At 55.8% G+C, this 13,411-nt stretch overlaps 1 protein-coding gene across 3 annotated transcripts; it reads right to left on the bottom strand.

Moving 5' to 3' along the window:
* Window positions 1-1,786: 1,786 nt before the first annotated feature.
* Window positions 1,787-12,037, bottom strand: GIPC1 (GIPC PDZ domain containing family member 1). Of its 3 annotated transcripts, none has more exons than XM_082710333.1 (9): window positions 11,933-12,037; window positions 9,663-9,745; window positions 7,441-7,527; window positions 5,165-5,485; window positions 4,257-4,442; window positions 3,977-4,157; window positions 3,097-3,209; window positions 2,738-2,819; window positions 1,787-2,596 (listed from the first exon to the last, which is right to left on the bottom strand). In XM_082710333.1, the coding sequence occupies exons 4-9, from the start codon at window positions 5,450-5,452 to the stop codon at window positions 2,445-2,447; spliced, it is 1,002 nt and encodes a 333-aa protein (XP_082566459.1). In that variant the 5' UTR covers window positions 5,453-5,485; window positions 7,441-7,527; window positions 9,663-9,745; window positions 11,933-12,037; the 3' UTR covers window positions 1,787-2,444. The 3 variants fall into 3 exon arrangements, with proteins under 3 accessions (XP_082566459.1, XP_082566460.1, XP_082566461.1); XM_082710334.1 differs by having other exon boundaries at window positions 11,929-11,968; XM_082710335.1 differs by lacking the exon at window positions 9,663-9,745 and having other exon boundaries at window positions 11,933-12,028.
* Between the last annotated feature and the right edge of the window lie 1,374 nt (window positions 12,038-13,411).

Below are 13,411 nucleotides of genomic sequence, written 5' to 3'. Positions count from 1 at the left end.
TGGATGCTGGGTCAGTGATGGTGGGCAATGCCTCATGTGGACCAACTTGGGTCAGGCCCAGCCTGGCCAGGAGACTCGCCCACTATTTACACAGGGGCTTAGAGCTCCAGCCAGGGCCAGCAGCAAGTCATACCCTGGGGGAGGGGGGCAGGGGAGGAGGCTGAAGAGGGGCAGGGGAACCAAGAGGTCAGGTGACCAGGGACTCTCTCCTGAGACACACAACTGCAGCCTCACATCCTGCCCTGAGAAGGAAGGGCACACATACACACACATCTTACACTTACACACCATCATACCTCTTAACACCCTAAGACCAGATACCGTCAGCCTGTCTCCAGCTCAGCAGTAGCCATGTTCCTCAGAGCTTTGGGGTAGGCCATTGTCATACACCTGAATGCACTGTGACTGTGTCACCTCCATGACCCCCAGAGGTGCCCCCATTGTTACTTGCTTTAATTTCTCTCAACAACGCTGAAATGCATTCCCATGAGAAAGTGCTGGGAGATCCAGTCTCAGCACGGAGACCCACACAATCCCTACTCTGAGACAGCCCACTAGCCACACTCCATATCACCTACAGATACCCCAACAGTCCAAGACCAGCACCACGAATACACTCCATACATCATACACATACAGGAGTGCCACCTCCTGGACATCTGGAGATCTAGCTGGTCAACACACCTACCCCACGCAGGTGTTAGGTGTTTCCTAATACCCAGAGACTCACACCCTCACAGCCTGGGACCCCCACCCCCCGCCCTCACCGCGAGCTGCCCTTACAGGGCCACACTCCACACAGATTGCTGCAGGTTACACCCACAAACACCTTGGAACATGAAGACAGTCATTACATCCTGTTCCCTCGACAGAGTCAAAAACCACCAAAACTCTGTCAGACACAGTCTTACTGCCTAAAAGCTGAGAAACACAGCTACACCCTTTCACGACCTGAGTTGTTTACCAGCACAGAGACACTGAGAGGGATCCTACCAATAGCTGTCTCCATCCCACCCCAAGAAGGCTGCACACACACCCCAAGCCTAGCCATCCCTCCCAGCTCCTTTCCCCGGCAGGCCCTCCTGCTGAAAGGAGGGATGAAAAAGGGGAGCGGGCTGACCTCAGACATTCCTGCAAGGACCTCTGGCCTGGCTCCCCTTGCTTCAATTCCTGCCCTTCCCTCCAGGTCTGGCCAGGGGCCCACCCCCCTTCCCTGATCCCCACTCAATCCTCAAGGATGAAGTAGGTTGTCAAAACAAGCACGCTGGGTTTATGTCCAGTGTAGGCCATGGACGCCAGCGGACCCCACACATCCAGGGTCAGCAGGAACGGGGGCCACATCATGACTGCTCCCCTCGGTCTTGGGTGCAGGGCTCCTCCCCACAGCATTTGCCCTAGCAGGCCTCCATCCCAGGCCCCCATCTTTCTTTTCCCAAGCCAAGCTTCTGCACCGCGCCCCAGCCTGGCCCAGGTGTTCCCCGTGGCCCTGGGTGATAACAGCCTTGCACCCACTGTTCACATCAGGCCTGAGGTGGCGGGAGGCTTTGTTCGAGAGGGAGCAAGATTTGAACCTCAGTAGGCCAGGAAGCTCCGGCCTTTGACTGGAAGCCTGGTGGCCCGCAGCCAGAAACCTCATCAGGCGGAACGGGTTGGGGGGGGTGGCCCATGCAGGCTCCTAATTCAATTTGGAGCCCAAGGAGGATGGATTTCAGCTGCTACATTCTTTCCCAGCCTTGGCTCACCCCCTTCTCCCACCACGAAGCCAAAGCTGAAGCCACCACACAGGTCCAACAGCAGATAGATTCTTTATGTTCAAGACAGCAAATTCAGATACAAAAGCCCGCTGCCATCCTCTCTCCTGCCCCTTCTGTCTGGGGCTGGGCTGAGGGAGACACAGAGGGCAGGGGAGGGAGGGAGGTTCGGGGTTCACAGCAGACTAGTGTTTCCAATACGGAGGTAACAGACTCCATGGTGAGGGGGCTCCTCTCTGGGTGGGGCATGGGGTCGGGGGAGGGCATTATTGCATTTGCTGAGGGGGGGATGCCCCCCTTCTGCATTCCCTGCAGCAGGAAACGAGGGAGGTCACGACCCCCAAACAGGCCCCAGGGAGATGAGAGACCAGTTTGGCAGCTGATGCGGAAAGTGTTGGGGGCGGGGGTGGCCGCCCAATCTGGCTGGTCCCTCCCCCCACCCCCTGTGCCTGACCCAGCTGAGGTAGGTGGGGAACATGGCAAGGGGGGACTGGGCACCGCCAGGGTGGGAACTGGGGAGGGGTGGTACCGATTGGAGTGGGGCAGAGGCCCAGGCCCACCTCCACTCTCTGTGTCATCCTTGGGGTGCGGAGCAAAAGTCCAAGCCAGATGCTGGGATCCAGGCCATGGTGGCCCTCCCACGAGAGGCTCCCACCAAGCGGAGCCAGGTCACTGAGAGGTCTGGAAGGGGGCCTAGAAGCGGCCGACCTTGGCATCCCCAATGGCACCCCAGACGTCAAATACGAACTCATCAGGGAAGGCAAAGTCACCGAGCCGTTCGTCCAGAGCCTCGGCTAGCTCATCTGGGTTCCTTTTGTCCTTTCCAAGCTCCACCATGGTGGCCGCTGGACAGGGGTTGCGGGGGGGGGGGGGCAGAATGGAAGCACAGATGACCGAGGTCCTCAGGTTAGACCCAGCCCCACGTGACCTAGAAGCCCCCTTCCCCAGGCTCACACCCATACCCAGATCCAGACGTCCCCACTCACCCAACTCCGTGTCCCTGATGCCCATGTAGCTCTCCAGCAGGTCATCTACCTTCTCAATCGCCTTCTCCTCAAAGGCGGAGGGCTGGCGGGGGGAGGGACAGTGACATCACAATAATGTGAATGTGTTTATAATTGTACCTATTAAGGGCGGGATGTTCTTTTCACCACTTTACACATACGGACCCACAGCTCATCCTCACCACAACCTGTGACAGTATTACTATTCCCCCTACTTTACAAACAAGGAAACTGAGGCCCACCTGCCCAACAAACGTCCCAGAGCTGGTGTGTGGCAGAGGTGGATTTGAATCTATTGGATGCCCCGGGAAGGAGGGCTGGGCCCTGGCTAGAATACTCACCACATCTTCTACTGTGGCAGGGCCACGGGATCTGAGCCGGAGGGTCCCACGGCCAGTGCCCAGCTGGGGGCCAGAGCCTGGGCGGCCACCCCCTGAGCGTACACCAATCATGTCTGTGGAAGGCAGGGAGGGGGTAAGGGTCTGGGAAGCCCAATTCCAGCATACCTTGGGCAGGAACCCCAGCAGCCTGGCCTCTGATACCCCCTTCTACCTTCTCCAAGCTTCTGCAGGCTCTGGGGATTTGGGGTCTGAGGTGACCCCAGGAGGGCAGGACTCCTGACCCAGGCTTGGCATGGAGGGTGGAGCGGGGCAAGGGGGTAAGGACAGGCAGGGGCTGAGAATGGAAAAGGCTGGAGGGGAGACAGAAGGGGGCCCAGTTCCCAGGGCCTGAGGGACAGGAAGGGGGTGGGGTCTGGGTCTTGAGCTGTTCTCCCCAAGGCCAAGGGGATACAGCTGCTGGGTCAAAGACCAACCCTATCTGCCTGGGGGAAGTGTTTGAGAGTCCCCCACCCCCACCTCAGGGGCCTTAGGCCCATTCCAGAGAGTTAGTGAAGTCAGACAGAAAAGTGGGGGTGCAGGAACAGGGCAGCCAACCCTGGCTTTTCAGGGCTGGGGGGGGGTAGCTTGCCAGGGCTGGGGGCGCTTGGCTGGGCTAATGGTTCGGGGAAGCTGGGTGTGGGGGCAACTTCCTCCTTGTTCTCACCCTCCTCCCAGGCTGGGCGTAGAGCCAGCACCCCCTCCCCAGGGCAAGGCGGAGCTATCCCCCTACTCCACTGCAGCTGGCTGGCCTTGGGCGCCACCTGCTGGTGCCTCCCTGCCACTGTGGCCTGAACCCAAGCAACTAGGGCCTCCACGGAGGTCGAGGTGGAAGCCCCCTCACCAAAGGCCTTGCGGGGCTCTGTGAGCTTCAGTGTGAAGGTGCGGCCTCGGGGCAGCTCCTTGAGCAGACGGGCCACCTCATAGTGCCGGCAGCCCAGCAGACTCTGTCCGTTGATGGCCTCAATCATGTCACCCACACTGATGAGCTGGATATGGTCGATCACGCTTCCCTCCTTAATGCGCTGCGGGGAGAGCAGCTGTCAGCCCCCAGGGCTCTGGCCTTCGCTCCCCGCGGCCCATCCTCACCCTCAGGACTCCGGGGGCCCCATCCCCACAAGCACCTTGATGAAGGCATAGCCGGCCCCGTTGTCAGTGATGGTGAGCCCCAGCGCCTCCTCTGACTTGAACACCTCTACCTCCTTGCGCTGCCCCTTGACGTGGGCAAAGATGAAGTCCTCCAGCCCGATCTGGCCCCCCAAGAGCTTGTCCATGTCCACTTTGTGGGTGTTGAGGGTACAGAACATCACCTGCATGGGGGGGAGACACTCAACCCTTACCTCCCTCCTTCACCCTTTGCTAACTACCACCTGAGGGGCAAGGAGGGAGCTGGGAAAGGGCTGTGGGTCCCCACCCCAGTGCCTGACCGCCCCAGAGTGCCCCCCTCCAGGAGGCAGCTCTGCTAGGGCTGGGATCTCTGTTCTAGCAAAAACTCCCTGCAGCTCCCAGGGCTTGTGGAACAAATAAAGGGGCACAGGATACCCACCGCACCTACTGGGACCCCTGCATCTACTTCCTGCTCAGTCCTACTGTTGCTCTTCTTGCCTCTCTTCCTTCAGCTCCCAAGTCCTTGGGGTAAGGCCTCCCAATGCATCACAGAGAAATCAACCTCGCATCTGACCTTCGGATCCCATAATCAACTGGGGCGCAAGCCTTCTAATGCATGATAGGAATGTCGCATCCAGCCCTGGTCACCCATTTCTGCTGTCCACGGGGCATAGGCCTCCCAGTGCCTAATGGGAACTCAGCACTCAGCCCTAATCTCCAGCTCTCCATAGTTCACTGGAGTGCAGGCATCCTAATGACTGATGGGAACTTGGCATCCAGTGTGGCCACCAGCTCTCACGATCCACTAGGGAGCAGGCCTCGGTGTATGGAACTTCAGCATCTGAGCCACAGCTCCCAAGGAGGAGGCATGCCCAGGCCTCAGCCCACCATCAGGGACCCTGGTGCCCAGCTCCCCAGTGGGTACCTCGGCAGCTGGCAGCCGGAAGGCCTCGGCGATCTTTCCATACAGCTCCTTGACGTTGGTGAAGCCCTCAATGCGGCCCGTGGGACTGCCGTGGGCCAGCTGGGTGTGGAACACGAGGCGGGGCCGCAGGGCCGGGGGAGGGGGGGGCAGGCCCATTTGGGGCCCCCCTGCCCCACCCCCACCCAGGGGCCCCGGCTCCCCCACGCCCAGCCCCCCACGGCCTGGCTCAGCCTCCTCATTTTCCACCAGAGGCGGCGCCTTTTTCCGCCGCCCCAGTCCCAGCGGCATGAGCAGCGAGAAGCGTGAGCTCTCTCAGGAGATCTGCAGGGCAGGAAAATGCACTCAGGGCCTGGGCGGTGGCCTCAGGTTGCCTCTCCCACACTGTTAGCCCCCTACTGGGCTTAGGAAATATTTAGAGAATAGACTGGCCTTGGTTCAAATCCGGGGCCCAGCACTTACAAACCTTGTAGAGAAGTAATATGAGCAGCTAATAACCTGCTAAGACCCCAAGCAAACTATGCTGTGACCTTCCTTCATCCTCACACGTCCACCATCCATCGGCTGGTGGCCACACTGGATATTATGTTACGAGGATGCCCATTTAGCAGATGAGAAAATGGAGGCTCGGAGTGGTTACATTCCCCTTTATTTTTCTATTGGCACCGATGGTCACTAGTGCTGTGCACAAAAAAACTGATTCTCCCTTCAAAGCACACAGGCAGGTGACACTTGCTGACCTCTGTGTGACTGGGTGGGCATATGACTATAGTTCTGCCCAATGAGTTGTGAGAGGAAGTGACCCATGACATTTCTGGGCTGAAGCATTTGCTCACTGGAGTGAGAGATGCCAGGGTTCTCTATTTCCTGGGCAGGGTGTGTTTGATGTGGTAGTGACTCCATCGGCCAGGCCCTGACTGACTATAATGAATGGAACCTCCTGCTGAGCTAAGATGATGTAGCAGGAACAAAAAAACTAAACCTTTGTGGAGTTCAGCTACTAAGATTTGGGGGGTTCTTTGTTACTGTTGCAAAACTTGTCCTGACTGATACAGTCTTTTTCTTTCCTTTACCTCTACTCTCCCTTATTTCTTCCTCCCTCCTTTCAAACAAATATTTTTTGCATACTTACTATACTCCATGCAGCACTGCAGATCTTGCCTTCAGTAAGATAACCAAGTTCCCTGACCAGGGCCACTATGTGCAGTTACACAGGTTGTTCACTGTGCAAAAGCACCAGACCAGGGTTGCAAGTGGGACTGAAATTCATTCAGCCTGTGCTCTGCTTGTCAAGCTGATGTGTTTGCCGGGGGGGAGGGCTGCCTCCTTCCAATTCCCCTCTAGATGCCATGTATGCTAGCTGGAGCTCTGTCCAGCTGTCCAGAACATATAGTCCAGAGAAGACACACAGTGAGCAAGCACATGTGTGAAAGTCTAATATAATTCCTAATTGTGCTATGAAGACAATAAAACAAGGCAAGTTCTTCTACACCCAAGTTTAAGGAGGGCCTCTCTGAGCAGGTGAAACTGAACCTGAGACCTGAGTGACAGGAAGCAGTATCCACTTGAGGATGTGAGCAGGTTGGCTCTGGGCAGAGGGAACAGCCAGTACAAAGGCCCTGAAGTGGGGACGTGCTTGGTGTGTTTGAAGAACAGCTAGGAGGCCTATGTGGCTGGAACAGAGTGCTAGCAGGGCCTCCTGCGCCCAGGGAGGACTTAGGCCTTTGCTCTGAGTGAGGTGGTGGCCACGGGACGGTTCTGAGCAGACTCTCAGGCTCACAGAACAACAGGAGCCCAGTGTAACCAGAGTGCAGCAAGCAATGGGAGACAGAAGAGGGGTTTTACAGGAGGCAACAGGGGGTGGGAGGGGTCGACTCTGCAGGCCTTCTAGACTGGGAAAGAGCTCAGATTTCATTTTTGAGTCACACGTCCAAAGTCATGGAAACCAGCTGCACTCTCTGGTCTGTCTGACGCCCACACAGCATGGCTCCCTAAGCAACTCCATCCACCCTGGACTTGGGATGTCTGCTCTGCAAGGGGGGACTTCCACCCACCTGGCCAGGCTGTGGTAAGGATCTCCTTATGCCACATTCTTCTGTGTAAAGAGGACTTCTGGCTCCCTCCCTTAAAACTTCTTCCTCCAGGGGGCCATCCTGGATTCAGCCAAGCCCAGTTGGCTGCACCCACTCTCATGCCTCTATTTGTTTGCACCTGCATTCATTCATCTGTTCTCCAATACCTCCTCCAGTCACCCCTGCTCCAGCCCCAGCATCTCTCACCTACACTAGTGCAGTAGCCTCCTCCAAGTCTGCCGGCTTCTGCCCTCACTCTCCACGGTCTATGTCAACACAGCAGCCAGAATGATCCTGTAAAACACATGTCACATCACACCTGTCCTCTGCTCTGACCAACTCCCCCAACCCAGGGCTCCCACTTCCTTCAAAGTAAAAGCCAACATCCTTCCCTTGACCCACAGACCTCCCCAAATCTGCCCTCCATCACTGCCCTCCCCTCCTCTCCTCCCAGGCACACAGGCCTTTCCCCTGTTCCTTGGGCATCCCTGGTGCAGCCCAGACTCAGGGCTTCTGCACCTGACTCTGCCCTCTGCTTCTCCCACAACTCATTTCATCCACTGTTCCTGTTCACTGTTTTCTCAAAGGGCAAGGAATTTTGTCTGCCTTTTTCATTCCTATACTCTCAGTGCAGAGAACAGTGCCCGGTGTGTAGCAGGTGCTCAATAAATATTTGTTGAATGAATGGATGGATGAGTGATCCTCATATTCCCTAGCCCACCAGTCCCCGTGCCTGGCTCTGGGGAGGCAGAGGAGCACAGGCTGGAGGCGCTGCCCCGAAGGAGTTTTGTCTTGCCCGCAAAAGCGCAAGCCCCACCTCTGTGGTTCTCATTCTTTGCCTCCCAGCACAGTGCTAGGGACAGGGCAGGTGCTCCATCCAGCCACACAGACACAGACTATCTCCCTCACTTTTCACTGTGGTTTTGTTTTCACTCCCTTCATAATCAAGGATGCATAACAACTTTTTTTTTTTTTTTTTTTTTTGTAATGGGTGGTGGCAGGGAAGGGCAGAGGTAGAGGGAGGGACTTGAATCTTAAGCAGGCTCCACCACCAGCAGAGAGCCCACTGAGGCTCTCTGTGGTACCACCACAGAGCCCGCTGAGGGGCTTGATCTCGCAACAGAGATCATGACCTTAGCTGACATCAAGAGTTGGATGCTGGGGCGCCTGGGTGGCTCAGTGGGTTAAGCCGCTGCCTTCGGCTCAGGTCATGATCTCAGGGTCCTGGGATCGAGTCCCGCATCGGGCTCTCTGCTCGGCAGGGAGCCTGCTTCCTTCTCTCTCTCTCTGCCTGCCTCTCAGTGTACTTGTGGTTTCTCTCTGTCAAATAAATAAATAAAATCTTTAAAAAAAAAAAAAAAAAAAAAAAGAGTTGGATGCTTAACCGACTGAGCCACCCACGCTCCACATTTAACAACTTTTAAGACATTTATTAACTACTTGGATGTGTCCTTTTATGAACTGCCTATTTAAGTCTTTGCCCATTTTTAAAAATTAGTTTGTTTGTTTTTTATTGTAATGCCTGTCTTTCTTATTGATTTGTGGAAACTCTTTATATATTTGGGATACTAGTATTTTATTGGTTACTTCATCTGTCTATCCACAGCACCCATCACAGTAGGAATTTGCTGAATATTTGACAAAAAGCAAATTCTGAATGAATAAACCAATGCTGTCCCCTCAGATTATTTCATCACACTCAGTGATGCTTAAAAAGATTAAAATGAAGGGTGCCTGGGTGGCTCAGTTGTTAAGCATCTTCCTTCATTCAGCTCAGATCATGATCTCAGGGTTCTGGGACTGAGCCCCACATCTGGCTCCCTGCTCAGCGGGAAGCCTGCTTCTCCCTTTCCCACTCCCCTTGCTTGTGTTCCCTCTCTCGCTGTATCTTCTATCAAATAAATAAAATCTTAAAAAAAAAAAAAAAGATTAAAACAAAAAGATCCCAAACCCCTTATCATCACCTCCTCTGGTTCTCTTCCTGCTGCCCCTCACACATCTCAGCAGGATGCTGTGAACATGAGTCTGGAACCCGACCTCTCCACTTACTAGCGGTGTGACCTTGGGCAAGTGTCTTATCTTCTCTGAGCTCCAGGGAAATCATACATGTGCCTGGAACAGGTTCCTGGCACATGAGAAGGGTTCTATAAATGGTGATTTTTTTTTAACTACTATTTCCATCTGTACCACCTTTCAGTCAGTTGATAAGATTCAAACTTCCTCCTTGACCCAGGGCCCCCGCATCCTGATCACCAATTCCCAATCTCATTACTCTGCCTAGGCTTGCTGCCCTGGTTCAGGTGAGTTTCCAAATGCTCACCTGCGAGGAGGGAATAATGGCAGTGAGGAAAGTAAGTGATTAATGAATTTGCCTTCCAGGCTAGAAGAGGCAGGGCAGCCTGGGTTCAAATCCCACCCTCGCCACTTACCAGCTGTGTAGCCGTGGGCAAGTCACTTCATGTGATGGGGCCTCAGTTTTCTCATTCAAAAAAACCAAAAAACAGCAGAATTTCTGTACAGGAATCCAAAGAGATTATGCAAACAACCTGATTAGCATTTTGCCTGACATTTGATTTAAGGAAACTGTTACTATTATTGTCATTATTATTATGGCCTCCTCCCCTGCATGGCCCGGCCCAGAAACCTCCCAGTCCACTCCAGTCGGCCTGCAGAGGGCTAGACTAGGCCACCTCCTCCAGGCAGCCTCCCTGGCTTGCCTCAGTCTGCTGGAACCGCCCCTGTGGTCCAGACGGCTCAGGCCCATGCACTTAATTACATGTTGCCCTGGCAGGACTCTTGTCTTTCAGTCTTAGGCTGCTATTTCACTTCGTGTCTCTATTTTAAAACGTAAACCAGATCGTGTCACTCCCCAGCTTCAAAACTTACAACAGTTTCCCACCTTACAGAGGAAAAGCTCCTTAATATGAGCCACAGACCCCTGCAGAATTGACACTTTAGCTGCAGCTGGTGGCCCAGCCACACTATTCCAAGCTCCATCTAGTGTCAGAGTCCTTAATGGGGCTGAGCCCCTTGCCTGATCTTCACGAGGCTACCTTCTTTTTGTCCTTAGATCCTGTCTCCAAAGTCACCTCCTCCAAGAGCTCCCCCTCCAGATTCTACCATGCCACCCCCTCATATTTTATTCATAGCACCTAGCACTTCTACCATCTGCAGGTACCTTCTTTATTTACTTGTTAACTTGCTTGTTGCCTGTCCCTCTCCCCCCACAACTAGAATGGCAGCTCCTACAGAGGAGGGATTTTTGTCTTGTTCTCTATTGCATCCTCTGTGCCAAGAACCATGCCTGGCACATAGCAGGTGCTCAATAAATGTTTGTAGAATGGACGGATGTACCTGATGTCCTCATTCTGACTACTCTCTGAGCCCTCCTATCCTCAGAACATGCCATGGAGTTGCTAACTGCCACCCCCTCCCCACGTTCCCAGTGTCCCCTCAAACCTGAACATAGGGATAGAGAAAAAGAGTGCCAGCCTGAGCACCAAGCACATTGGCTTGAATCCCAGCATCCCACTGTCTCTTCCCTGGGAAGGGCCTGAAACTTAGCAACTCCACAACCATGGAGAATCATGGTGGGGGTAGCAGGAAGTGGGGAAGGGGGTTCCTGGGAGCTGACATAAGCTGGGGGTAGGGGGCCACCAACACCTAGCCTCCCCTTTCTAATAGGATATTGCTTTGGAGAGGAGGGCGGGAGGCCTCTGATTCAGTCTTGAAAAACCGGCTCCTGGGCGTTTCGTTTCCGGGGAGAACGCCTACTGCCCAGGCCTCAGCCCAAGCTTCCCAGAGGGGCCCAGCGGGCAAAGCGACCCCAGGCCCCCTGTCTCCCCTGCAGGTGTCACTCTCTTCTGAGGACCTAAGTGTTCATGTCTTGTCTTTCTAGCACAGGGGAGACAAGGTAGGACTGGTGTCTGGTGACCTCTTAAGGGGGAAAGCAAAGACCAGGAGGTGTGGCTCAGATGTGTGCATGGGTAGGGGGTGGGAACAGCAGCCGGCAAAGGAGCTGGTCAGGATCACCTGAACCATGGAGCCACTGGGCCACCAAGTCATCTAGTCTAGGGGTTGAGACTGCAGTTCTGGACTCTGAAGCACGGGTCTGAGTTCCAGATCTGTCACTCACTAGCTGTGCCACCTTGGGCAAGTCACTCCACCTCTCTGGGTTCGTTGCTTCACTTCTAAAAGAAGTAACAGCACCTTCCATAAGGTGTTTAGACTCAATGATATGCATGGTACATACCTGATAGGGAAGCGTTCAGTAAATGCTAGCCGGGGTGATGTTTTCATTATTATTATCGGGACCTCGGTCCTCTCCAGGTCCCACTAGGCCCCTGGAAGACTGGGACGAGGCACCTCCAGGGAGGTGCCCAGGCAGGGCTCACAAAATACCGACCCCGCGCCCGTCCCCTTGGGGACCGGGACTGTCCAGAGGACCGCAGGGAGCAAGGTGGGCTGTCGACTCCAACCCAGTGGCGGCAGGCGTTTGACCCTAACCCGTCGGGGAGACAGGCGTCCCTCTGGGAAGGGGCCTCGAGCATCCTGGAGCCCAACCTAGACCTCCAGCCCTGTCCATGGGGCTGGCCCCACCCCGCTCGATCCGCCGAATCCCCGCGGGTCTGCTACCCCGCAGGTCCGCGCTGGGGTCCCCGGAGCCGCTGTGCCGCGCCCCGCCCGCGGGGGCACTCACCTGCGCCGCCGCCACCACCCTGCGCGCGCCCGGCTCGGCCCTCCGCAAACTCCGGCCCGGGCCTCTCCCTCAGCCGCGGCCAGGGGGGCGGGGGCCGCGCCCGAGCCCGGCCAATCAGGAGCCGCCGCCCGACGCTCGTGGCCAATCCTCGCCGTGCCGCCCTGCCCCGGGTGGGCCCGACGGAAACATTCCAGAGGGATCCCTCCGCCTCGCCCGGCTTTTCCCGCCCCCCCCCGGCGCCGCGGCGCAGTGGACCTTCCCACCCCGCCTAAAGCCGCGACAGGCTGTACCACCACAGGGCGCGGAGGGGGGACCTGGGGCTGGGCCCCTGCCAATCGCGAGGAAGGAAGACCGGCAACCAATGGGAAGCTGGGCCCACTGGACCACGTGCTGTTGGCTGAGTGTCGGTCTAGGGTGTCCGGGGTGGTAAGGGGCGGGAGGGCTGGTTGTGGGAGTCAGGTGACCGGGGCTAAGTTTCGGGCAGAAGGAAACTCTCCCCACGTCCGGAAAAGCTGACCCTTTAGAAGACCTGGGAGGGGGCCGAGGGCAGCCCCCAATCCAGTGCTCCTCCCGGTCTGCCCCTGCCCCAGCCCGGCCATCCTCGGAGTGGATAAAAAGGATGCATTCATTCTAGGCAGGCGGGCGAGCGGGCGGAGGATCGAGATGAATAGGGAGGGTCCCGAGTGTCCCTGCTTCCTGGGGTGTACAATGGACAAGGACATTCATTCATTCATTCATTCACTTGTCAAATATTTCATGTGCCCCTGCTCCGTGCCAGGCTCTGTCCTATTTCTGCAGATATTTCAACGAGTAAACTGAATGTGCTTCTGGTAGAGGTAACAGCGCGTGCAAAAGGTCCGGAGGCCGAACAGCGAGATACTGCACATTTTGGGAGAGTGCAATATCCTAGGAGCTAGCAAAACTGTATGAAACGGTGCATGGCAGGGAAGACAAAGGCGAGATGGAATGCTTGGCTGTTGGTTAGACCAGCGAATATTTACTGAGCACATAATATGTCTAGGTTTCAAAGGGTATCCAGCCAATCCAAGCCTCTGCCCTCTCATGAGGCTGTCCCCTCCATCTAACTGCCTCCGGGCCCCCCTCCCCCTGCCTGGGTCCGGAGACAGACAGCGAGAGAGGAGCGTCTCAGCACATGTGTGAATGAGAGGACAGGTGATCTCACCATCAGGTCTGCCTCCTAACTGGGATTTCTCAGGCAGGAGTAGATCCAAGAAACAAAGGCACAAACGCACCTCATACAGACCAGGACTCAGTTCCCAGGACAGGTGAGATTTCCTTGTTCTACCTCCAAACCGACCTCTGGCGCAGTTGGCATTGGACCAGGAGCTTGTTCTGGGAATTTTAGTACTTGGAGTCCTCTAATGGCTGAGACTCTGCTCAATGTTCATTGGGTCTCTGAAGTCCCCAGGGTGAGCTGTTGTGTATCCCAGCCCCTCAGGTCCTACAGACTGGCGGAGT

This window comes from Mustela nivalis (assembly GCF_964662115.1).
Source record: "Mustela nivalis genome assembly, chromosome: 1".
In the NCBI taxonomy this organism is placed as follows: Eukaryota; Metazoa; Chordata; class Mammalia; order Carnivora; family Mustelidae; genus Mustela; species Mustela nivalis.
Note: the sequence above shows the minus strand (reverse complement) of the source record. Positions and strands in the feature narration are given on the sequence as shown.

Excerpts from the sequence above, each read along its gene's own strand:
- GIPC1 (XM_082710333.1), bottom strand. The coding sequence starts at position 5,452 with ATGCCGCTGGGACTGGGGCGGCGGAAAAAGGCGCCGCCTCTGGTGGAA. Across the intron at positions 4,158-4,256 it reads CCGGCTATGCCTTCATCAAG|CGCATTAAGGAGGGAAGCGT; the intron begins GTGCTTGTGGGG and ends CTCTCCCCGCAG. Across the intron at positions 2,597-2,737 it reads CATCAGGGACACGGAGTTGG|CGGCCACCATGGTGGAGCTT; the intron begins GTGAGTGGGGAC and ends ACCCCTGTCCAG.